The following is a 27,507-nucleotide window of genomic DNA, read 5'->3' on the forward strand; positions in this document are numbered from 1 at the left end:
CCATTGTGGCATGACTTTAGTGTAATGTTTTATGTGTTTTTTTACAAAGGTGGTATCTTGCGCCATATCTAAGGCATCATACCCTTACAAAATTGTCGCTTTAATTGAAAAAACCCAGTACCAACTAAATCCTAGACAACTAAAATATTTCTATAGTTTGATTGGGTCATGCGACAATTTGGATTTCGCCAAACTATTCCTATCGACCCTTTAAATTTTGATCAACTACATAGAGAATGTATGAGAGGCAGAACAAAAAGATATTGGCCTTAATACCATGCGACATGAATAGTAATGTGGAACGATGTAAGTGACTTACCTAAAAAAATATTTAAATTTTATTCGTATTAACCTACACATCCTTTAACACAAAAGTCATTCCATTATTTTATTTGCACTAAAGTTGTGCCATTATAACAACTTCATTTCACAAATAACATTGAAGTTGTGTCAATATAATACGACTTCTTCATTTGCATTAGTGAAGTCGTTTTCATTTCAACTAAAGTCTTGCCATTGTGGTACAACTTCTTAATGTCTTCTTCAACACTACGGTCTCTCCATATTGGAACACTTCTTCATTTCGTGAAGTCTCTCCATTTTGGGATGACTTCTTCAGTTTTCAAATTTACAAAAGTCTTTCTATTTTGGAATGACATCTTTATTTGTAATTTGACATTGAAATCATGTGATGATGACACGACTTCACTTTTTATAGAGTAATCTTATCAATTTGTCACGATTTCATTTCATTTTAATTGAAGTTGTTATTAAGTGATATGACTTTTTGTAATGAAGTTGTCCTAGTTTCCCAAAATTTTCCCTTGCTTTTTTTTATTTTTTTTATTTTTGCACCACTTTAGTAATTTTGAAATGAAATTATTCAAAATTTGCCCCACTTTAGTAATTTTGAAATGAAATTACGCCACATATGTTAAAATAAATCCTTAAAAGCAGTTGTTTGAATGTATATTTGCGGGAATCGCTTACACATCTCAAGTATTTACAATGAGTATTCCTAAAATATAGTCATATCCATTCAATTAAGTATGCATTACTCACTGGGCATTTGTATGGAAATATCGAAAATAGTTTATAAAAATATATTAGTTAATCCAGTTTAGTCTAAGTTTTAAATATATATTAATTTTTGTAGTCCAACTTGGTCTGGTGTTGGACCAATAATCCATTTTAGTTTTTTTTTAAATCTTAAATTTAAATCACATTAATAAAATTAATTTTAATTTTTAAATTAAGTGATTTAATGTATATAACACATATTATTTATTTTTTTAATATAACTACTAATTAAAATCACATAATTATTTCCCTAAAAGCCATTCCATCCTAAGCCCAATGAGTTGTGTGTTAAACAACTTGATTCAATTTAAGTCATTAAGTCATATTTTTTCTGATCCAGCCCAGTTTGTGGACTTATTATATTTTCAACACCTCTATATGTATAAAGGTTGTTTCTTTCTGAACTCTATCAATTTCTTTTACCACATCAAAGTTTCCGAAAAAAAAAATATCAGAATAAGAGTGGGTGAGTACGTTTAGAAAAAATATTTCTGGAATTGATTTAGTGCGTGTCAAAAAATAAAATCTGAAATGATGGTGCAGGAAGATATTTGATGGGTGCAGGAAGAAAAAGTCATATATAAATACATTTTAAATAGTATTAGTTTTATAGTAAAGTACAATAAATAAAAATGTAGCGTTTTATTGAAAAGATTAAAAATTATACTTTTATAATAATTCTTCCTTATTCTCATTTCATATTCATGTCACACAATACTACTCCCTAAAGTTCAAATTGTAACGTTCCATTTAATTTATAAAAGCAATTAAAGGAAACGCTAGATAGTAAAATAACGCAATCCTGGGGTCTTAACGTCATCCATACAAAACTAGGCACACCACGATGCCAACGGGATACAGTTGAAAGGTCAACAGATGAAGTAGTTTACTAAGTATAAATAGTACATAGGCCCAAGCTCTAAAGAAAACCCATCAAGAAATAAAATCCAGTCAACGCGGACTATGCAGCAGACCTATCACCACCCTGTTGTCCGCGGGTGTTCCTCACATATGCTCACACCAACGAGTTGATGATCATCGCAAGAGAGAGTACCACACAGCAGAACACACAACAAAAGTAGGGTAAGCTAAAACACAAAAGATTTCATCCATTCAATCAGATATAATTTCACAATATCATGCACTCGATTCAACCAAGCATGTTATGACTTGTCAAGCAATACACTACGACTCGACTCGACTCATCTGGATACATATAACTTGGTCGGATTCAGTGGATGCTTGCACTTGTGGTGGATACCTCTGCTCACCCCCGAGCTATGTGTTACAAGTGTTACAATAAATCAATTTCCCTCACCACAAGGTTAGCCCTTAGTGAATTTTAGACTTCTTGCTACTCTCACCACAGGAGCCAGTCCGCTCTAGGTGAGACTAACTGACTCCTTAGAGTGTCAGGATGCAACCTTACCTTGAATCCTTACCTAGTTATACATATGGAGCACCACCATTGACACCCACTAACAGGGGCCATGGAATTACGTCCCGACCACTGAAGCGCAACCCCGGAGGTCTCACCTAGAGACCCCAAGGAATTACACGCTGACACAGACTAACAATCATAAATCAACAGTATGAGAACATTAAACCATGTTTGCAATTTCATACCAACCCTTGGAATTAATTCCTCATACGTATCACATTTTGAATCCATACCATTGGTCATCGCCACCCCATGAGTCTAGGTCCTCATCTCATATCAATAACATGTTACTTTAATTCCAATCCACTCATTCATTTCACATGCCAAGTTCCCACAATATCCATCATTCACCATTCATGAATCATGTCACGCATACATAACAATCCCCTAGGCATATATATATCCTCATATGTACATGTATCTCATCATAACAATCATACCCAAACAATTCCAATCATCCGAGAGTAATCACGCAATCAAACACAACATTGTCTCGCCCAACCCCTCGCTCAGGCGAGTCCCTTTCGCCTAGGCGTTGGCTCGACAAAGCACCAAGAGAGCAACGCGAGATCTCGCTTAGGCGAGACCCCTCTCGCCTGGGCGAGATGCTCGCTCGCTCAAAAATAATGAGCAGGTCGCCTGGGCGACCTCTCGCGTAAAAGGGCTTGGGCGAGCCCCTGCTCATCTCACCTAGGTGAGACTGGCTCGCTTGGGCGGGATTTGCAGGTCTCGCCACTGTTTTCCTGCAACAGTGACACCCACCACTCCAAACAACATATTTATGCGTTCCAAACCAACATAGCATCATACCACCCACACAAAACTGAAACAACAGCTAAACAACATGGAACAATAGAATATATGAGAAGGGCCTTAGCTTCCCTACCTGGAAAAAGGCCAACAGTTGGGTTCCTGGTGCGAACAGGAAACGCAGTAGCTCCCAAGGCAACTTAGTGAACTGGAAAACACAAGGATAAAGTGGCACGAAGTACTTAGTACGGCTCTAGACAGAACTCGAAGCAACTGAGCTAAGAACAAGAAGGTGTGGGAGGGGATACAACTTACATGGAACGAACTGGCTCGAACGGACGTGACGGGGCTTCAAGGCTGAACCCTAGCGGAGTGACTTCTGCGGCTCTAAGCACCAAGAGAGTGGGTTCTGAAAGTGCACAATGAAACAGTTAGGGCAAACTTAGGGTGATTTTATCCTTTGGGCCAGCCCCTAGGCCCAACAGCTTAAAAGCAACCCTTAGAACTTTAGGGCAGAAAATTGGGTTTTACACAAATAGTTTCATTGATACTCTCTTAACACATTCATTATGAAAAAAATTAGCTTGGTCCTAAAAGGTTAAAATTAAAAATTTGGTTTTTATACATGCAAATCTTTTCCTCCTCTTAAGATCTTTTCCTCCTCTTAAGAAATAACAATAGTCCCAAAAGAGGGAAAGCAAAATTTAAGATATCAGTGAAGATGAATGAAAATACTCGAAAGGGGTAAAAATTCTTGAAATTGCTAATTTGATAAACTAGATCTGAAGGAAATTATTTTCAGACATGACGAGAAGGTCATTATCATATTTAGAAATTTTATTTGTTTATTTTGTTAAAATCTTACACATTCTAATTTTTTATTACGATCCATCTTTCAGTCATATCAAAGAATTTCATTTCATTTTTGCATTATAAACTTATGCCTTTTTATGTCTTTATCATCGACAACAGAATCCTATTACAGGTTAGCCCTTTAACATGACCGAGGAAACAAAATAATTTTTGTACACTCCAATAAGCAGAATCATTTGTGCTCACTCATGTGTCTTTTAATGATGTTTAATCTATAATAGGGGTGTGGCAGAGGCAAAGCATTTTATGATTATGGTCAACGATGAACTTGGTACCAACCAGTCACACTGCTTTTATCCTATGCCTATAACATGTTCGACAATTGGTACACTGGCATGTTTGTGGGATAACAAACTCAAATATTCCTTCATCTGCTCATAAAATTTACTTGTATGGACCAGACCATGGTCTATACAATAGAGCCATGGTTTACTCCACACACTGCATCTTATTCTGAAATATCTGGTGAGAGTACAAGTGCTCTTATAATAGACTCACATTCATTTTTCTTGAAGAGAAACAAATGTCCTGCATGAGGAAGCTCATGATAAAGAATCCATGGTAATTTCTGAGAGATGTAACGGTTCAGTGTGTAGGGAATGATCCTATCTTCAAAGCCTTGCCATATGTGGACTGAACCATTGTTATCAGGGAAAGGATTTTCTATCTCTGTGGGGCCAAATTCCCACTCTCCAAAAGCACTCATTATGTCTCGGTGTAAAGATTCATATTCACCTTGCTGAGCTATCCTCTCCTGCATGTTAAGACACAAAACTGATAAACTAATTGTGTGCATCATGCATGAATGAATTTTTACATGTTGTCTTCTGTGAATATGAATGTGAAGATTAAGTGAGAGATGAAAAATGCAGGTACTACCTGAGCAGTGTTTGGGAGTTCTGACAAGGTCTTCACTATTTCTACATCATCAGGAGACAACATATTTGTCAAAGTTAATGAAGGGAACCATTTTTGTGTCATCCACCAATGGAACAACCAAGGGGCGTAATGTGCAACTCGAAAAGTCCATTGGTCTGACCGAGGTAGCATCTGAAATGCCTCTCTCAGAAGATTATCAGGAAAAGAAGGCCACCAATAGCTTATAAATGGAGCCACCAAAGCTGCTCCTGATAATCTGCCAAAGGAGTTCAAGATAACTCTATGAAGATCCTTTGTTACATCTTGATAGTGTAAAAATCATTGATCCTGTGCAAGAATGGAAAACATGAAAACCAAAATGAAGATACAAGTAAGTAATTAACATGCCTGTGTGGAATGTATTTTAGGCAGCTCCAAACAGAGTAACCTCCCATTGACATTCCAATTATGTAGAATTTATCACCAATCTCCAATTTATCAGCCAGTTCTTGAATATCATAAGCTTCACTCTTCACAGAACGTGATGAATATGGGTCACTTTCACCATAACCAGCCCTGTCGAAGTGGAGGAAATATATCCCAAGCTCTTCAATAAGTTCCTGCACACAACCAAACCCAACTAGTTTAACATTTATTAATCTATATTTATACACCTACCACTCCAGGAGTGTGACAGTATAAAAGAAGAGGAAGTAAGTAGCTGAAACATACTTGAGAAAATGGTAAAGTTGTGTCTTTGAAACTGTTATATCCATGAATGACAATGATCTTGTACCTAGCTTCTCCCTTAGGAACACCAAATTCTCTGTAGGCCAAATGCCTCCCATCACTGAGCTTCACTCTGGGTGAAGTAACTTGAGGACCACCAATGGATCCACAGGTTTTAGGAGCTGGGGGTTTTATGGCCTGATAAACCAACCCACTGAGAATCACCACCAGTGCCACTGCTATTGGAATCACCATTGCTCTGCAACATCAAACTTATTATCCACTACTTTCGTAACAATTTTAAAATGGGAAGAAACAAGAAGCAGAGTTGTGCCTCTTCTTTGCTTCCAATAACACAGTCAATCAGTTAATCAATAACATTCTCCAAGAACAGTAAAAGAATAGAAAACAGAACCAGAGCAGACTCTTCTTCATGAAACTTACCATCCACAAACAAAACTTCTCTGAAAATAATTAATCATTACTACCAAGTTTATTTCATAATAACCGGTTTAAAAGACAGAATGCAAATAATTTCTAATTGATTAAAAGTATATAAAATCTGATCTTATCAACTTTTCAAGCAACCAAATTGCTCTTACCTCTGATTACTAAAATATAATCCAGTCGGAAACAGAGAGAAGGGTAGTTATTATTATTAGAGGTGTGATAAGAATGCATGCAGTATTCTATAACTCAAATCTTTTCATCAATACAGTTTATTTCTTGGTTAAAATTTATTAAAAATTACCAAAAAAGTTGTGATTTTTAATATTTTTAAGAATTAACATGTATAAACGAACAACTCTTGCATCAATTTTTTGTTAAGAATATAAACATTGGGATTCCTTGATTCAGATATAATGACATATGTCATGTGCAGCAGAAGCAGAGCAGTGGGTAATGCATTGCAGAGTGATGGTCCCTCTCATATACGTCAAAAAAGAATTACGTGGAAAAAACACGTTATCTACACTCTCCAAACACACCCTAAGAAATATTTTCATATTCCAATTCTAATATTCCTCACCGTTTTATTACTATTTCTCTTATTCTACTAAATAAGAAATAAATAAATAAATAAATCTAAAATAACGTTTCCCAGAAATTCAGAAAACGTTAACTCACTTGGACAACTTCATGTTCTTAAAAGACACGAGTCCAAACTCCTAAACCCAAACGGTTCCTCTCTTCACAACATAAACACGTGAAGGAGTAACATTTACGCGGCCACGAGACTGCCACGTGGCAACCAATTAGACTTGTTTCAGAATATTATCTTTAATTAATTAACTAATTAATTAACACAGATTAAATCCGAGAACTGGAAATGGAAGCAGATGAACTGAGAGGGGTGTTCTTCCATTCCATATTTATAATTTGAACTGAAAAACGAAAATTTAACACAAAATTGATTTGACAGACGGTGGAACAAGGTTTGAAACAAGAGGGGAATAAGAAAGATAAAAAAAAAGGAAAGAAGAGTCTCACCTGCAGAGAATGAGGTGTCGATCTTATGAATCTGCAAAAGATGTCTGTTTCTTCTATTTCTTTACAGTGTCATGTCTTCTTCAACCAAAACTCACTCATATAAAGAGTTCAAAAGCTATGTCTGACCATGACGTCACTCTCACAAACTATAATCCTTTTTTTTCTTTTTCAATATTTGTTTCTCTTAATTACCTTCTCCATCTTGGGTCAGGTTTTCGCATCTGGTCTATATAAAATTGCAGCTTTTTTTCTTTAAAGTTTATTAAAAAAATAATAATAATAATTTGGTTCTTAACTTTTCCTTAAAAATTGAAATTAGTTATTTTTTAAAATTTTGATTCAATTTACTCTTTTAATTTTATGAATGTTTCAATTTAAATTTTTTAATAAAATTTTGTTAAATTTATTTAATGTTTCGAACGTGTTTCAATCCAGTTTCTTAGCTATTATTGAAACGAAGATGTGTCAAGCGAAGTAAACAACTCAAATATTCTCATGACAACGTTTAAAATATTAAATAAACTTAACAAAAATAGTTTAAAATGATTAAATTCAAATATTTCTAAAATGATTAGTTCTTTCATCATCATCATCATTTCATACATCAATATTCACATGCATATTTATCCATAAATTTATCAACCATTCCATAAACAACATTTACACATCAATTATATTGACTATTAAAGCCATAAACACAAATATACTAATCAATGAAGTTAAAAAGAATACAGAACTAACAGTGAAACTGGTGCTCAATGACATTATTTGAGCACTCAACGCCAAAGTCTTCACAAAAGTTGGTGCTCAGCGATACCATTAAGGTGCTCAACAACAAAGCATTCGCAAAAGATGGCACTCAATAGTTCAACCTGCCACTTAACATCCTAGAGCTAAAATGATCCTAAACCTGCACAACGAGACTGGCACTCAACGGTACATCTTGCCGCTCAACGTCCTAGAGCTAAAATGATCCTAAACCTGCACAACGAGGCTGGCGCTCAATGTTAGTCTGCCACTGCTCAACACTATATCAGATATCAGCAAATCCATTTTGTGATTTTGAAGGAACTTAGACCTGTTCAGTTGCTCAAATTGGTACTCCTCTCTCAGTACATTGGTTAAAAACAATTTTAAGACATGGGAGATTGTACCAATTTGCTCAATTTCTTAGATTTAAATTCTCCCAAATAACACAAAATCAAACAAAATCACTCAAGTATGAATCAATAATCCAAAACATACTACATTACATCAAACAAACACACTACACTAGATTCATTAGAAACAATCAATTTTGATCCCAAATGCATTAGAGTAACAACATGAAAAATATCAAATTGATAAAACTCACACAACACATATTCAAGACTAGCTTCCTTGACCTGACTAAGCAACTCATAAGATCCTAATCGGTGAAACTCCTCCCATCTCGCAAGGTACCCCTTTCTAAGTATAAAGACATTAGTAAGTAGAGATTCAAGAAAAGCCTCACAAGGTCGAATGCAAGCAGGAAAACCTCACATGTAATCAAGGTTAATCGAAGAAGACAAGAAAAGGGCAAAAAAATGACTTACCCTCAACGAAAAAATTGATCGGTCCAAATTGAAAAGTTCATCGCGAGGATCAATGCTAAGGTCTTGACTCTTTAATCAGATTAGCAAAGAGAAACAACTCTTGTAAAGAAGTCATAAAACTCTAGAAAAGTAATTTGTAGAAAGATAATATGTTTTAAAATAATGAAACTCTTTTATGACAATACTATTTATACTTAACCCTTTTAATATTAAAATAACTTAGTCTCTTTATTTTTAAACCATTAACAATTATAAAATGACATTTTCTAGATCTACATATATTCAATAAATAGTTCTAATTTAATATTTAAAACTAAATAAAATAAATATACTAAATTTGATTATTTTAATATTAAAATAACCGTCTCTCACTATTTTTAAACTATTATCAATAATAAAATGACATTTTCTAAATCTTTATATCTTCAGTAAATAGTTCTAATTTAATATTTAAAACTAAATAAATAAATTTATTAAATTGATTATTTAATAATAATGATTTATTCAATTGAAAATAGTTATAATTTTAAAAAAATAATAAAATTAAAGAGTAAAAAATAGAAGAAAAAGAACGGGATAATGTTATTTCAATTGTTTTTTGTGGCTACATTTATGAATTTGGATTCTCTGTTGGATTTTGTTTGTATTGTTCTTTTACTGTGCCTTCGTAATACACTGATTACCACTAATCTTGACATTTTAAAATATATTAAAAACATATTTAAAATATCAATATAGTGTATTTTTAATGCTCAACAAAAGACAACACAAAAAACCAATAAAAAATCTGGAGTCTACATTTATTGATTGGGTAATTGGCCAACCCAATCCAACTTACTTCATTGCATTGAGTTTTATTTATGATTAGATTAAATTAGGGTGGCAAAATGACTTGGTCCAATGGGTTAGCTCATCAGTCTGTATAAAAAGGATGGGTTAGGTTAAAAATTTCAACCCGACAGCCTGTTTTGGTCCATCCTGTCCAATCTGCCAATTTAATGGGCCAAAATTCGGATCAGTTTGTCTTAGTTCATTTTTAAAAAAACAAAATAAAAATAATTAAAAAGATTAATTTTTTATTTTAAAATGTGTAAATATATAATAATATTATAATATAAATCATTAATACCTATAAATTAAGTCTCAACTATTAGTTATAATTGAATAATTTAATACGTAAATAAATTTATCTATTTAAAAACATTACTAATTAATAAAAAGTTTAAAAATATTTTATTTGATCAAATATGTTTTTAATATTAATTTTATATGTATATATAAACAATTTTTTTAAAATAACAAAATTGAAAAAATTGAAAACAAGTTAAAAAAGTTAAAAAAAGAAAAAGAAAAAAACTGATGAATTAGCCCAACTCAAAAACCATAAACGAACTGGGTCAAAGCGGATCGAATTGCGAATTTCGCCACCCCTAAATTAAATTCAATCCAATTCAAATTAACTTTTATATAAGTCAGAGGATACGTTTAGCGTAAATGATATTATACTCATTTATAAATGTGTTATAAGCACATTAAGTATGTTTTTTTTTATCTCTTAAATTAGTTTGGTATAAACTTGTTATAATTTTACTTATTATTTACTTTAATTGTTTATATAATTTATTTTAAAGTTTGTATTATTTTTCAATTAGATTAATATTTTGAAAATACATAATTTTAGAAGAAATTCAAAATTAACTGAATTGATTAAGTATAAATTTGATTGACTTGAGTTTAACCTAAAAAGAAGTATAAAAAACCAAATTTGAATATACAACCCAATATTATTTGAATGTGTTGGATAATGGATTCGTCCCGATCTTATACGACCGTACTCAACCATCCAATAAACACCCTAGACAAGTTGATAAAATAAGAAATATTTAAAAAAATTTAATAGAAAAAAGTTAGCCACAAATTTTAGAAGTAGGTTTAAATAACTTTCTTTATATATTTGTTATAAATTAAAATCAATTTATTTATAGATTGAAAATGAGCTCTTAGAAAAAAAGTTTATTCAAGAAAACTTTTACATTAACCCATGTATAAATAAATTTTAACTTTTGAAAATGTTTAATTTTTTTATATTTTAAAATGTCCATGAAAAATCTATATTAAGGAGAACTTATAAATTATAACATTATTTTACTCTTTTAATTATTATCTTTTCTATTCTTTCAACAATTCACCTGTTTTCATGTCTCTGGTCCCTATGTTTTCAATAATATAAAATTAGTTTGAAGTTATTTATTAACCATTGATTTGTATTTAACGATGTATAACCATTTTTACTTGTACCCAGTCTGATTTTAAATATATTATCTCACGTCTTATTTTCAATAATAAACAAAAACCAGCGAAAAAAATAATCTAATTTGTGACATTGCAGAAGCAATGATGCTAAGTATGTATTATGTTCACTGGTAATTTGTGCAGGAAGATTAAATTCACCAACCAACCACCAATAATTTGACTGATATATTCAGATAATAAATTTTTATAATGTTTTTAATAACGTTATTTCGATCTCTTTTTATTTTTTATTTCTTTTGTAATTCCTTCAAATATTCTATTTCTTAAGTTTAAGTATCTAGTATCATTATTTCTTTATTACATTAACTACTATTCCACTGTTAACAAATTATTCAAATTTATCTTTTAATAATAAGTTGATGCAATTTGATTATTTGATTTTTTTAATAAGTAATATAATTTTGTACCCTCTGTCTAAATTAATTTGATTAATTAATTTTTTTAATAAGAAAATTGCTGTACACAAATAGCAACAATCTTTTAACTGGAGTTAAAATATTTCACCATTAATTAGCATAATCCTTTTAAGTCAGTTTGGATAGAAAAGAATAATTGGAATAATTAAAAAAAAATCAAATTAAACTGCTTATTAATTATGGAACAAAATAAATAATCATGATGTGTATATGAATAGTTTTACTTGAGATTAAATTTAAATAAAGTAAAAAATGTTTAATAAAAAGAATATGCCTATTATATCTTTATGTCATTTTCTTTTTCCTAATTAGATCAGTATGTTGATAAAAATAATGAAAATGATGAATTCTGTACTGGCATCATTGTGTGGTTGACAATTCTACAACATTACATAATCATCCTGTTAGATGTGGCAACTGAACAATATTTGATGTTTCGGTTGAGAAATTGTCCAAACTATATATACATTATGGTACCTATATATAACAAAATTACCAATAATTTCTGCAGGAACAACTACCTTTACTAAAATGATGAAAACGGTTTTGATCTCTGACTATAATTTGACGTTTGTAGATTTTCGAAACCAGTTGCATGAACGTGTGACAATCACAACAAATTCTTAAATTCTTCACTATATGAATGGGAACACCCTCTGGCACACTTGACAGTGCAAAAGCAAGAGCCAATTTTTCACTGTGAAGAATTAGTTGGCTCTCTTTTTCACACTCTTCAATGTCCAGAAAAACCTCATCAAGATCAGGTTCATATCCCTCTGATTTCAGCTTATACACAACCTCCTCTAACTTCAGCAAAACACTTTGGTTATATCCCTCATTCAAGGCCTTCCCCACAAGGAACTGATGCACTTTACCATCCACCAGAATTGAGCTACATCCAGGAATTTTTCTTACTCCCCTTTTTCTCATCATCAATCTAACTTCATTCACCTCATTCCACCTTCCCATTTTGGCAAAGATATTTGAGAGAAGAACATAGCAACTTGAATCTTGTGGAGCCAACTCTATGGCTCTCAATGCAGCAGTGTGCCCCAACACAACATCATTGTGCTTCATGCTGGCACTAAGAATGGCCTTCCAAATTAAGACATCAGGCTCAAAAGGCATATCATGTATAACCTCAAGTGCCTGTTCTAGGCAACCTGATCTACCAAGTAGGTCAACAATGCATCCGTAATGCTGAATTTTAGGGACTATCTTGTATTTCATTTGCATGGTTTCAAAATACAACTGACCCTCGTCCTTAAGACCTCCATGATTGCAAGCATTTAAAAGCCCCAAGAAAGTTATATCATCAGGCTTAAGTTTTTCCCTTTCCATCTCCTGAAAAAGTTCAATGGCTTCACGGGCAAGTCCATGTAAGGCTAAACCAGAGATCATAGAATTCCAATCGCCAACGTTTCGCCGGTGACAAATGCTTCTAAATACATCGTAGGCATTTTCTATTTGACCACATTTAGCATACATGTTTATGAGAGCCGATCCAATAAAACTATAACTGTGAAGCATCTTATTACAAACTATGTAATCGTGTATCCATTTTCCTTCCTCAACAAAACCAAGGTCAGCAATGGCTGAAAGGACACTAACAACAGCAGGAGCATCCGGTCTAACTCCTAAACTCAACATTTCTCTGAACAAACATAACCCTTTCTTTGGTTGATGATTAAGAACAAACGCTGAAATCATGCTCGTCCAAGTCACCACATCCCTGACACCCATGTCCATAAAAACCTCCTCAGCAAGCTCGCAGAACCCATGCTTCCCGTACCCATCAATCATGGTATTACACGAAACTAGGTCCCTTTGAGGCATTCTCTCAAACACCTCACGTGCCATGTCAATCTGACCGGCTTTTAAGTAACCCGAAAGCAACGAGTTCCAAGAAATCAAGTCCCTTGTAGGCATTTTATCGAACACCGACCTTGCAAGTTCAACCATGCCAAGCTCCAAACACATGCGAACCAGGGAGTTGGTGACAAACGGGTCGTTCCACAAATGAGTTTTCAAAATGAAACCCATTATCTGTTTCCCTTCCTCAAATGCACACGACTTCCCACAAGCTTTGAGTGTGGGAGGAACAAAAAACTCGACTCCCCTGATGCCATGGAAGCCAGAAAGTGCATGAACAAAAACGGAAATGGCGTCGTAGGGGACACTGCTCTGAGAAAGAACGTTGACAAGTTTGGCGACAGAAAGCGCGTGAGTGATGAGCTTTGTTTTGATGAAGTAGGCGTGAATTTGGCGCACTTGTGACAGTGTGGTGCGTTTATCCGACAACAACCTTGTTGGGCTCGCCCCAACTGAAACTGGAATACAGTTTAATATCATGCTAACAACAAACAACAAACGACAAACGTGAATTGCTACTTCATGCTTTAAAACCTCATTGATTTCGCTCTTATTTCTGCCTCATTTCAAGAACTAAATACAAAAATATAATCCCAGTTCCAAAAACAACATAATGCAAGAAGTTCCTTAACTGACCGAAAACTCTCTTTTAACCCAAATCCCATCAAATATAAATCATTATTTTAAGCTTAAACATAACTTGCTCAAAATAGTTAAAAATGTTTCTTTTTTTGACACTTCTAAGGCATCACAAGTTAAAAATTAATGCAAATTTCGAAGTCTGTCAAATTTAGTTTCAACAATAAAAGAAGGAGGAGAACGAAAAAGGAAGTTGATGGGTCTAATCCATAGATTTCACTTTCACATTATCATAACAAATTTTGTCTTAAAAATATTTCATCATGAAAAGGAAGAATATAGAATTCACATATATTTTAATTTATGTCTTAGGTAAAATCACCAAGGCTTATATTCAAAAGCATATATGTTCATACCATGGAGTTTTTTAACTTTATTACTCATAACACAATTAAGATCGACATGATTATCATTTACTTGTACATGTTATAATAGATCAAGCATATACATTCTAAATTGACACGTGACACTGATATATAACATTATTATTGTCACATGACATGATGCTCACTTAAAATATTAACTATTTTTTTTTAAATTAAGAAAAAATAAAAAAACAAAAAATTCACAAACTAACATGTGTCCTACACTGTTCATATTTGTTAATTTAAATAGTATTAATAAAAAAAGTTAAACAAAATTAATGTAAATTAAGACTTGATTGAAAAAAAAAACAAAAACTAGGATTGAATTAGTATTTAAAAAGAGACTATGTTAGAATATGAAGTAAGTTAAAGATGACTTGTTAAATTAAAATTATTTTAGTATAATTTTAATAAAAAAATATTTTAAAATATTAATTCAAAGAATAATCTTTTAACATTAAATAGACTAAATCATTATTCTAACATAAGAAATTGATTTTTACATTTTTGTAATATAATTCAATAATATTAATTAAATTAAATATACTAGCTATATACTTAAATTTAATATAAAAAAAACCATAATAAGCTTGTCTTTTAAAAGAAAGAAATATAATTTACTCCAAAGTGTTTAAATATTTAGTCTTGCAGGTTACAATAGCATTAGCAATTCTCATATTTCCACTTTAAAGTAGAATATCTTGTCAATTCATTGTGTAACTTTTCATCATCATTTTAAAACCAAGACTATGATACATACAACTTTCTTTTTCTTTTTCTTTTTTTTTTCCTTTTTGAAGAAGAGGACTAACATTCCTTAATGTTCTGTTCGTATTATAATCTCAAAATACATAATTCTTGCCCCATAATTTACAGAATAAGTTCCATCTTTTAAAAAGTACGTGTCATTATCCAATGCTTTTTGGTGTCGTTTATGAAGAAAAATATCAATACAAAACTCGAGTAAATGACAGTGGTTAAAAATACTCAAAATACAAAATAACCGTTGGAATTTACTTTTTTTAAGGGTAAGGTTTGTTTAGGCAACACACGAAAACGTTTACCATAAATCAAAGGTAAAATTTAGTGAAATAAACTACAAAAATTTATCTTGATAAACTGAACTAAGAAGCTTATTAAAGAAATTAAAGACAAAATTTTTAGTAATAGGCAAATTATTTTTCATCCCATTGAAGCAACTTTTTGTGCCATTTTCACTCTCACATACTCTTCAACATCATCTACTAATCATTCTTTCCACAACATAACAAATAATGCTTTAAAGTTTATTTTGAAATTATTTTCTCCCATACAATTATGTAATGTGTTTCTTTCTTCATATTTTTACTTTTAATTGACTTTCTAAACCATATTTTGCTCTTCAATTTTTTTTTTCCAATTTTGCCTTGATCTTTCCACAACCTTGTTGCATTTTTTTAAGACTTTGTTTCTTCTTTTACAGTCACCATTTACATATTTGGACTCATGAATTTTTTTTCTAATTAAAACCGCTATGTCCATTACTTATGTTAGAGCAACAATTCAAAATTTGTAATCTCTTAACTCTTAATTTTTCTTAACTTAAACACCCTCTTTCAATTTACACTCTCTGCAGCTCTATAAAGCCAAAAAAGAAAAAACACTTTAAAAGAAAAAAAAATAAGGATCCCAACAATCTTTCTCTCAAGTGTGAATTCCTTTACATAAGCATTTAACATTAATGAGACATGAGCTCAATCCACACATAAGAGATTGACATCACTCTTAGTCAAAAACTTTAAGCATTGAGTTTACGGATCTTCATTCTTATCTAATGCTCAACTTTCTTATTTTTACTCAATGTGGGAATTGAACTCACACTTGAATTCCCAATAAAAAAAAGTTTTTAAAATTTGTAATCTTGAAAACAGAAATGATTTTGGTTTTATATTTTAAATTAATGAATTAGTTTTCAAGATTTTAAAAATATATGCATTTAATCTATTTTTCAACTTTTTGGTCGCAAAAGATTACTACCAAATGTTAAATTTTAACAAAAAAAATGAACCAATTTCACATAAAATTAAGATGGGTCGAATTAATTATAGACTGATAAACACATATTTTAGCTTAATTTATTTATTATCAAAGTAAAACCTTTTACACGATCAGTCATTAAAAATTATTATTGAAAACTACAATAAAATTCAACATGTATATTATTTACTCATACCGTAAATTCTTTGTAAAAAAAAAAACAAAAAATATCTTATATCATGGACACAATACCGATCCTTACAATAATTAAGTATACGTTTCCACTAATATATAAACTTTAAATTAAACATGTTATATATATTCTTATTGTCAATTTTACATGTCTTTTCACTTTGATTAAGAGGGATAGTCCTGTCTTTATCATTGGTTATTCAATTTATAAGGTGACTGTTAGAGAATAATAACGAATTAATGAAACCTTATCTTTGCTCTTCAATATTAAATTAGATTCCTTAAAGCATATGTGGTGCCTCCATGATAATATTGTCTAATTACTCATGGAACTTAAAAAAAAAATGAAACTCCAAATAACATTATTATTTAATTTGCGTATTGAATGTTGACTTCATAGGAAAAGATAAAAAAGAAGTTGAAGCCAAGCACTAAATATGTGATGCCAATATGCATATGGGTGGCTACCAAACTTAATCAGGGGAATCCATAAAATGCACAGTTCTTGGAAAAGACTCAGTTTAATTTGTTATCTCAAAAATATTAAATGTATCATTGATTTGATGGAAAACCATATACATGAGATTCTACTATTAATCTAATTATCAATCATGTGAGAAGCTAGGTTATCTTCTATCTAGCTAATATATTGTTCTTACAATATTAAAGTGGCTATATTGAATCATTCATATATGCTTTCAGACATTGAGTCTTTCAAGTTAGTATTTTGGAATTTCATAGTCTTGTAAGTACTAAAGAAATTCACAAAAGTTAATCTTTATATTTGTCTTTTATATAGTTGAGTCTATGTAAAAAAGATAAAAAAAATCCAATGTAGAGACAGTGGTTTGGGCTTATCTGTTTTGAACGTGGATTTAGGAAAGATATTCTCGATCGTTGATTCGGACTGGCTTGTTTCGGTTGTTGGTTCAGGTGGGCTATCTCGGTTGTCGACCTTGGGTTAAGTTGTTTTGACCGTCGGCCCAGCGCAACCGTCTCAACCGTGGACCTGGAATTGCCCTTCTCGGTCATGGGCTAAGGCCAAGTCAGACCGACTATCGGCTCAGGCTGGCCCGTCTTGATCGTGGGTCTTACCTTTCTTGTCTCGCTTGTCGACCTGTTTGGTCCGACTTGTCGTGGTCATCGACCCATCCTGGCTCGTCTCAGTCATCTGCTCAAGTTGGTCTGTCTGAACTACACGCCTAAGCTGGCCCATCTCTTTCGTTACCCCACCAGGTCTTTCTTGGTTGTTTGTCCAAATTGGTTAGACTCGTCTCGGCCATTAGCCCGGGACATGCCATTTGGGCCTCAGCCCGAGGTGGTCCATCTCGGTCGTCTAGTCTTGACTTTCAGTTCGGGTCCGATCGAGACGGTTTGATTCCATCTTTGACTCAGACTCAAAATATTATTTTTAAAAATTAGTTAAAATATTCGTTTAATTATTCTTTTGGTTCCTCTTTTTGTCCAAAAATGTCAAATTAGTCCTTCAGTTTTTTTAAATTTCAATTTGATCCCAATTTTAAAAAATTGATGCAATTTGGTCATTTTTTTAAAATTTCTTAAAAAATTGAAATTGTTAATAATGATAATTTACTTTATATAATTAACATAATCGTAATATCTTCGATAACAACAATTAAGAGTGGAGGGAAGAGGAATAGTGTAATTAAGAAGGCAATAATTTGATGGTTCCTGAAAGAGCCATCCACTCCCCCGTAATGTCTAATTTGAATATGAAAAGCGGTGATTCCATCTGAATCTTCTTTTCTGTGAAATGACCATAGCCACTACCTTTCATCAATTTTCTTTATTTCTTACTGTGGAATACCTTTATACTCCAAACTCTGGTTCAATTATTGGCAATGTTACCACGAATGTTTAATTTGGGAAGGTTCTAATATGGGAATTTGAACTTTTGAATACCATCATTGGAAATGGTCCCATATATTTTTCCTCAGTTTAATGATGCCTTATAAACCTCAAATTCTCTATGTTTCCTAATATACAATTTGGGAATCACTCCTACGTTCTAGCTAACTTGACCCCTATAATAAATAATAAATAAATATTCTATATATTTATATATTTCATTTGTCTATTTTTGTTTCTTTTCGTTAGTCAATCATTTTGAACATAGTTAGAAGGTGAATTTTAACACATCCTTTCTCATAGGAAAATTTCATCATAGATACTTGATGAACTCTACTACTATTTTATGAAAATAGCTCAACTTCAGAAATTGGTTGAACCCAATCATAACTAATATTTTCGATCACTTCAAATTAATTTTTTGTAGCATATCTAGTTAAGATGGCTATATATAGGTTGAGATACAAGTTAAAAATACCTTATAGAATTTCTTTACCCAAAAAATATAGATTTTTTACTTAATTTTTACTCTTTTTTACCAACAAACTAATAAACAAATAATTATTAGTCTTATATTTAATGGACGTAAAATCTATTATGCCATAAATCTTTTTTACATATTGTGCAACAGGTGATAACGAGATAACGAACGATACGAAAGATCAAACACATCTAACAATATATTAGAAAGTAAATTTAAGTTTAATATATCTTCGTAGTATAAAAATAAGATTATTCTTATAATTTACATAATATCTCTTTTAAAATTAGTAAAATCTTTTATCATTCTAGACATCTCACACGACAAATTATTAAAATATGTCTTATTTATTATTTTTTTTAACAAATTTTGAATAAAAATTTGTAATAAAAATTTGTAAGTCTTTTCTTTCAATTTTGTAAAACTTAGAAATTATACACACAAAAAAGTTCACAAAATACTCTTGTGGTAAAATATATCAACAACATTGTAAAAAACAATTACTTATGAAAGATAATAAGCTAAATACTCTTTATTAAGAAATATATATAATTTACAGGAGTACAATTTGAGAACCTAGATCACATCGTATATTACCTCAGTCTAAACCCGAAGCACTGATTTAGTACTTACTTCAAAGGACTTTATAACATAACACAATTATAAGATATGGAATATTAACAATAGTATATAAAATAACCAAATTAATATATAGGTACATAGAAAGTCATTTTATATTTTAATTTCAAAATAAGATTTCCCCTTAGAGTAGTTATAGATTGTGTAGTGCTTGAGAATCATACTAAACTTAAACCAGGATAAAATTCTCCTACTTTCAATATCAATATAAAATTTGTTTGGTTTGAAAGGAATCCAATTGATCAATTCAAAATGCATTCAATTGTAAAACCAATTCACTGAAAACAATTCTTTTATCCAGTTCAGCTAAACAGTTCTCTAGTTTTGTTAAGTGTGAACTAACAATTTTTCTGATTCAGTTCTGCTTTTTCAAAACATTCCTCTCTCAAAAGAACAAAACCCAAACTATCACAGGAGGACTATCGAACTGAATACATAAGAAAGAATGGCAAGGTAAATATATATGCGTTAGCTTTTGTAGATGTTTCTACTCTTTTGCATCAATAGAAATCTAATTATTATAGGATAAAAAACATTCTTAATGGGCTAAAGATGTAGTTACTTTTCATAATAGACTCCTACTTATATCCGAATTTGGATTCTATGTTGATTTTTGTTGTGTTGTTCCTCTACTGTGTCTTTATAATACACTGATTACCACTTATTTTGACGTTTTTTTAAAATATATTAAAAAGATATTTAAAATATCAGTAGAGTATATTTTTAATGCTCAGCAGAAGACAACACAAAAAAACCAGTAGAGAATTTGGACTCCTTATATCCACATGTATTTGTATTTTCTAGAACATTTAAATAACATTATAATCCTAATAAAATATTCAATACATACATTATATTATTGTGATTTGTTGAGATTAAAGTTACCCTTAACTTATTAAGAAAACGATTTAGGTTTAGAAAATTACGGCAAAAAGTTATGTCAAGATATCACAACTTTGTTATGGAGAAGTTTTGTTAAGATGACATAATTTTAGTTTAAAATATTTTTAAAGTTGAAGTCATGTCAAGGTAACATGATTTTCCTTCAGAGTTTAAATTGAAGTCGTATCATTTTTTAATTGGCTTTCCATTTTTTCATTTTCAATATTTCAAAATCACTTTAGAGATGATATCTTGTTATCCTATTTTATATATAACATGTATCTAAAAATGACATTAATATTAAGATTTATTTAATATATGCTATTTTATATTTTTTTTCTAAGATATGTTACCAATATTTTTGTAAATGTGAAAAGCAACTTGAGCCTTTTTCACAATGTTCCACTTTTCTCCCTATTCTTGATTTCTGGCTTCCCACTATGACTTCTAATTATAAATATAGGGTTTCTACTCATATTCACACACAGCAAAGCAGCAACATTAACTATTTGGTTGCAAAAGCTTGAAAGTAAAGTGTAGCTAGCATTTTAACTAATCTTTCCATGGCCATGAACATGATATCAACAGATCCTCTTGTGATTGGGAGGGTGATCGGAGATGTTGTCGATCCTTTCACTCCAACCGTCAAAATCACCGTCTCCTACAACAATAAGCAGGTCTATAACGGTCATGAGTTTTTCCCTTCCTCAGTAACCACCAAGCCCAAGGTTCAGATTCGTGGAGGCGACATGAGATCCTTCTTCACCCTTGTAACCATCTTCTTTCCCTCCACTCTCCTTCATCACTTCAACCTTTTCATGCATCTCACTCACTCTTCCATTTCCATGCCTTTCTTTCAGCTCATGATAGATCCAGACGTTCCTGGCCCCAGTGATCCATATCTCAGGGAACACTTACACTGGTATCATACTAAACCATCACATGCAGAGTTTACTTGGTTTATGATTTCATCTGAAACAATGTGTCTGACCATATTTAACAACTCACAGGATAGTCACAGACATCCCTGGCACAACGGACACCACATTTGGTAAGTTATATAATCTTATTACAGACACATAACTTTCATAAAAATCTGTGTTTTTTTTGTTTTGAACATGCAATGGAACAGGAAATGAGGTGGTGAACTATGAAATCCCAAGGCCAAACATAGGCATCCATAGGTTTGTGTTCTTCCTTTTCAAGCAGAAGTGCAGGCAGGCAGTGATGAAAATACCAAGTTCTAGGGACCTCTTCAACACCAGGACCTTTGCAGAGGACAATGACCTTGGCCTTCCTGTGGCTGCTGTGTTTTTCAATGCTCAAAGGGAAACTGCTGCCAGAAGACGTTGAATAATGAACCAACCCACAAAAGTGCCACAATGTGCTTATCACTACTAAAGCCTACATACCTGTCCACTGCAGTAGTGCCCACCAAATAAGTCTAGGTTTCTAAGGGTTTGTGGGGCACTTTGTCTAGTTAAATTCCAACTTGCATGCTGAAACTCTCGTAGCATCTAACATTCTTGTTTCTAGTTTCGTGTTTTCAGTTTGTAACCATTTCAGTTTCTGTTTAACTTTCTCGTAATCTATGTCTATGTCCCAGTAACCATGCAAGTTATTATTACATTAACTAGTTTTAGTGCATGTTTTTGTTGATTAAGAAATAATCGTTTTCTTAGCTTTTTAAACTTCAAAAAATAAAAATAAAAATAAAAAACAACGCACTAGTTGTTAAAATTTGTTTGATTCCTACTACAATAAAAGTTGGTAGGCAATAAATAGTGTAATAGAAAAATGTTAACGAAATTAATGAGACGAGGTAGAAGTGGCGAAGTTTATAATATGAAAAAGAATCTTGTGATGTTCTGATGTTCTACTTTATTCAATATTTCTATTATTGATTCAGCAGAGAGGAGTGGTATTTGCTTTTTTCAATCTTTTCTTTCACTCTTCTCTTTCTTTATTATTTAACGTATAAATTTGATTTGAATCCATAATAACAAACAGCTTTATACATGAGAGTTGTTAATGTAGTATGCATCATGGTACAGTACGTGTACTGAGATGTCAACACCTCTTTATCTCTGATTCTGGGACGAAACGAAATCAAACGACATCCAAAAATGAGAGGTTATTGTTGTTACTCTAACTTCAAAAACATCAAAGAATGCGACCTGATTCATTGACTTTATCTCTTTCTCGAAAATGAAACTCCATGATTTATAAATCCCACTCTTCAAGGGAGAAGATTCTGAAGCTCACTACCCTCTGTGTAGAGCAATATTAACCGATAGATAAAAAATAAAAATAAAAAAACTTAGGCCTGCGTAGCAGACGCCATTTCGAATTTCTGACCCTAAAAAGCTTAGCCACAAATCTAAACAGTGTTTACCTATAACAAGTAACACTTTATTTTCTACTTTACTTTCGTCAAATTATTGAAAATATGGAAACTGGATTGAACAAATCTGGTATACAAGGTAAAACCAGAAAGGAAACATAACATATCCTTTTCGTGTTAGAACTGAGAAATTTACTTCTTGTCTTCGATCGTGCGAATCGGAAAATAGTATGTTTCTTTAAAAAGAAAGCCTTCATTTCTATTTGAGAAAAACCTTTTTTTTTCTCTGTAAAAATGTGTACGTTGTTAACATTTTTGTTGATACTAAACCGACTCTGTTAACATTGTCCTTGTTCATGCAAAGCTTTGCTTAAAAAATGAATGTGAAATTATAATTTTGTGATTGATATGTACTTTGATTCAACCCGTATTGAATGATCTCAATGTTCTGAACTTGCAAGGACATTTCCGTTAAAAGAGGACTACGACCTGCAGAAAGCAGTTCTGGTTGGTTGCATCGGAATCAAGCAAAAAGAACCGTTCGACTATTCACACACCATAGGGTTGAAAATGTGTCTTTTAAGGTTTGACATTGTGTTTATGATTCATAAGTAAATCCACCCATTTTAATCATGTATTCTAATCCCTGACTTTGAATCTCTGAAGAAAAAAAGATTGGACTAAAACTTGGTTTTAACATGATTTTGATGTCTAATCTTAAAACCATGTTGTTTATTTTGTCTAATGAAAAAATAGTTACATTTTTCATCTTTAAGAATTTTATTAAATTTTAAAATTCCGTATTCAATCCAACCTAAAAAAGAATGTTTAAGAATTTAAATGGATGTCTTTGACAAATTTAATCTTCAAACTCTTCGTGAACCTTTAAAAAAAGATTGTTGACAATATTAAGTAAATAATTCTCTAATATTACAATATTACTGGAAATTTGTTCTCTCTTCAAAAGTGTTTGTTTTCTGTTTTATCTTTTATTAATTTACTTCAAATCTATTTTCATTTTCATTTTTCTACTTTTTATTTTTTTAGTGTTGAACTATTTTTTGTGTACCGTCGTCTCCTCTCAATAATGTCATATGCTATGTATTTTCACATTTCTCTCTCTCTCTCTCTCTTTCTCACAGACTCACATGATTATTAAAAATAATAATTATTTTTATGTAAGAACTATTAAAACCTTCTTTCAAATATTAGAAATTAATTTTAAATAACATAATTTTATTTAATTAATTAGATTACAATTTAGTACAAATTTAAGTATTCCATATTAAAAGTAAAACAATTAGTGTCATCTTTCATAATCAAACATTCACCTTTATAACATAAATTTAAAAAATCATTATCTTGTTTTCTAAGTGATAATTAGAGGTATGTATAACTTAAAGCTAAGAGGTAAGCACATTAATTAAAATTAAGACTGTTATTAACATCCAAAAACTTACATGAAGATCAAATTCATTAAAAAATATTTAAAATAGCGAAATGTAATTGATTTAAATTTCAAAAGAACCAAAACTGCAAAAGTTAAGAGATATAAAAATAGTTTTAGCCAAATAAATATTGTGGTTTACCTGAAGGAAGGTGATGCCTTATATCAGTGACAGCCATGAATAATTGAGTCTTGTGATACTGTCATCTCCAACGTTATAATAGTTATAATCAATGCATGTATTTACTGTGGGCACATTTGAATACGACAAGACAATGATGTTGAAAGATACTATGAACCAACTAATATGTATATATATTATATATATTATTACTATTATCATATTCATGCTTCCTTCTGTCAAATCTAGGGGCTCTTCAACCACTCTCTTCTTCTGCACAAATTACTCACTCACCTAGTTTTTACATTCTGCCATTTCTTTTACAATCTATAAATTACCTCTGAAAAGTTGATCCGTTGTTCGTTTTCCAAACTATCCACGTTACCATAACGAATCCTTGTTTCAGTATAGTGTCAGAGAAACAAGGCAGGCAAAATCCTTCTTTCTCACTCTTTTCAAATTTGTTATTTACTATATACATGTGTGTAAATTTTCCAAAACTTAATTTAGTCCTTAGTTGAATCTTATGATGTCACATCAAGTTTATACCATTTAATAGGCTAAGGTTTTTCTGTTGTTAATGTGTATACATACCAGATATAATCCTCTTCATTGATATCAGCAATCTAAGACATTCTCCTTATGATTAAGTTAAGGAGGTAACTAAATATTTATCAGAAGAAAGTGTTTCAGAAGTAGAAACGATCATTCGAAACACAATATACACATATATATATATGTTTGAATGATGTGAGTAATTAATGGAGACATGTTGATTTTGTTTGTTGCATTGTATGATTTAGCAGGAGATAGGTGAGTGGTAGGTAAAATGAGAGGTAGGTTTTTGGATGTCTTGGAATTGGAGAAAGAGTGTGTTATGTATGTACTGTGGATGATGCAAAGGCTAATAATATAGGGTTAGGGGATGCATGTGATGTGCATAGCTACTTCTGAATAAATGCTTCTCACTCGGTATTCAATTCACTCTCTGTATCATCCACATTAACAACTGCTATTAAAGAATATGTTACCTCATTTAGTTCTATATATGAGAAATTAAATAGAATATCATTTGTCTTAGATGTATGTTCAGCTAATAAGATTTTCAAAATAAACTTTTCAGAACATATATAATATGTTCTGGAATAAACTTTTAATTAAATGACTATTTATACATTTTTTTTTTTAATTTAATGGTTGTCAATTGAAATTTAAGCTTTTGGTGTCACTTGATTCTTGTATCAAAGAGGCAACAACGAACGAGATACATATTTTGGGTTTTTTCTTCTTACACCCACTTAATTTCTATGCGCACCCCTCCCAAATTTTTGTAAAAGTGACTCTCTGATTACTTGATCTAGAAATTTTTTCAGAAGAAGTTTTATGAAATTAAACGCTTTATGGAATAAGATTTTCGAAATAAACTTTTCAGAACATATATAATATTTTCTGGAATAATTTTTTTAAAACAAGTTTTCCAAAAACACATAAACTATATTTCAGAAAAAGTTTTCTAAAATTAACTTTTTTCGCAATATCTATCTCTTCTTCCATTACTGCAATTTACCTCTCTTTTCCATTCTCTACGGCGGCAGAAATGATGGCAGCGGAAACAACAGTGGTGGTGGTGATGTGATACATTGAAAGCGAGTATTTTAATTTTTTTTCTATTAATATGAGCTGCATTTAGTAATGATAGGGTGCAGGAAGAATAAGTCAAAAATTTTATTCCAGCCCATTTTGGTGGCCCTTGATTCTACTACCAAATGGGTACTCTAGCCCACCCAAACTGTGAATTTCTACCAATAAATAATATAACTTTATATGATTCACATTAAACATTAGATCAATACTTCACTTCAAAATAATAGAACTTTTTTAAGGATTTAAAATTAAAATCTATAACAATTTTTCATATAAATGTTTGGTTTGGTATATTTAACGCAGTAAATTTGAAAATTTTAAATAAACTTTAATTAGGAATTAATTCAAGTAGATCCTCATGCTCCCATCCACCATAACTTTGATCTAACTTCATGTAGTTCCTATTCATAATTATCTTGTTCATTATCCACTTTCATCAAAATTATTTCATTTATAATTATACGATGTCCATTCACTTAGATAATTCATCATTACTTGAAATATCTATATTCTTGTTACACCATAATTTAATACCACTAACATAATTTATACAAATAATAATAATAATAATTTGTGTCGCATTAATATATTATGATCAACTGTCCATAAAACAGTAAGAATGTCAAAGCATGTTGGTCAAAAAATACACAACAACTATGAAGATAAAATTACCCATTCATAACCTTATTTAAGAATGTTTTTAAGAGAATAGAATGTGGAAACCATTTTCAATGGAGTTCCGAGAAAAATTCCATAGTTTTGGGTCTTCTCCATTGAAATTTGTGTTGTCTCAAAACTATTACCATGAAAAGAGGAGGTCAAGGTCAAATTTGTGTGGAGAAACTTCTAAATTTGATTCTGTGTTGTAATTTTAGAATGTGATTATCTCAATAATTAATTAAAAAGTTGCAGGTAATGTACGTCAATAAGGTGTTTAGTTTAATTTATGAACAATTACTCATATTAAAAATAAAATAAAATTAGACAATCATTATTTAAAATTTAACTTGAAATAGGCATATACTTAAGGGTTAAATATGTTTTTGGTCCCTCAAGTTTTAATGAATTTTGTAATTAGTCCATTTTTGAAACTCTACACCAATTTAGTTCTTCATCTTTAAAAATACATGAATTTAATCATTTTAACCAAATTTTGTCAAGTTTATGTGACGTTTCAAACGCGATTTATGATAATATTTGAGTTAATATTAAAAAAAAGAATGTGTCAAAAAGTGTAAACATTTCAAATACTAACATAAAATGCGCTTGAAACGTCAGATAGACTTAACAAAATTTGATTAAAATAATTAAATCCACGCATTTCTAAAAATTGAGGATTAAATTGATTTAAAGTTTCAAGGAGTGATTAATTTCAGATTTCACTTAAAACTTGAAGGACAAAAACGTATTTAACCCTATAATTAATACGGTGAATGCACTCTCCACCATGATTTTAAATAAAAAAAAT

General features: G+C 31.1%; 2 protein-coding genes and 1 pseudogene across 3 annotated transcripts; 1 reads left to right on the forward strand and 2 right to left on the reverse strand.

Moving 5' to 3' along the window:
* Window positions 1-4,335: 4,335 nt before the first annotated feature.
* LOC114183887 (alpha/beta-Hydrolases superfamily protein) lies at window positions 4,336-7,416 on the reverse strand. 2 transcript variants are annotated; one of them, XM_028071055.1, is made up of 5 exons: window positions 7,223-7,416; window positions 5,735-5,990; window positions 5,411-5,622; window positions 5,024-5,279; window positions 4,336-4,898 (listed from the first exon to the last, which is right to left on the reverse strand). In XM_028071055.1, exons 2-5 carry the CDS (start codon window positions 5,984-5,986, stop codon window positions 4,593-4,595), a joined length of 1,026 nt encoding a protein of 341 aa, XP_027926856.1. In that variant the 5' UTR covers window positions 5,987-5,990; window positions 7,223-7,416; the 3' UTR covers window positions 4,336-4,592. The 2 variants fall into 2 exon arrangements, with proteins under 2 accessions (XP_027926856.1, XP_027926857.1); XM_028071056.2 differs by lacking the exon at window positions 7,223-7,416 and adding an exon at window positions 6,334-6,849.
* Window positions 7,417-11,849: 4,433 nt separating this feature from the next.
* LOC114184750 (pentatricopeptide repeat-containing protein At1g74630 pseudogene) lies at window positions 11,850-14,121 on the reverse strand (annotated as a pseudogene).
* A 6,852-nt stretch (window positions 14,122-20,973) lies between these two features.
* On the forward strand, window positions 20,974-22,164 carry LOC114184219 (CEN-like protein 2). The gene is made up of 4 exons (XM_028071499.2): window positions 20,974-21,253; window positions 21,344-21,405; window positions 21,494-21,534; window positions 21,616-22,164. The coding sequence occupies exons 1-4, from the start codon at window positions 21,047-21,049 to the stop codon at window positions 21,834-21,836; spliced, it is 531 nt and encodes a 176-aa protein (XP_027927300.1). The 5' UTR covers window positions 20,974-21,046; the 3' UTR covers window positions 21,837-22,164.
* The last annotated feature ends 5,343 nt before the right edge of the window (window positions 22,165-27,507 follow it).

The sequence above is a fragment of the Vigna unguiculata genome, chromosome 5 (genome assembly GCF_037176805.1).
Source record: "Vigna unguiculata cultivar grain cowpea cultivar isolate G323 ecotype 2 chromosome 5, ASM3717680v1, whole genome shotgun sequence".
In the NCBI taxonomy this organism is placed as follows: domain Eukaryota; kingdom Viridiplantae; phylum Streptophyta; class Magnoliopsida; order Fabales; family Fabaceae; genus Vigna; species Vigna unguiculata.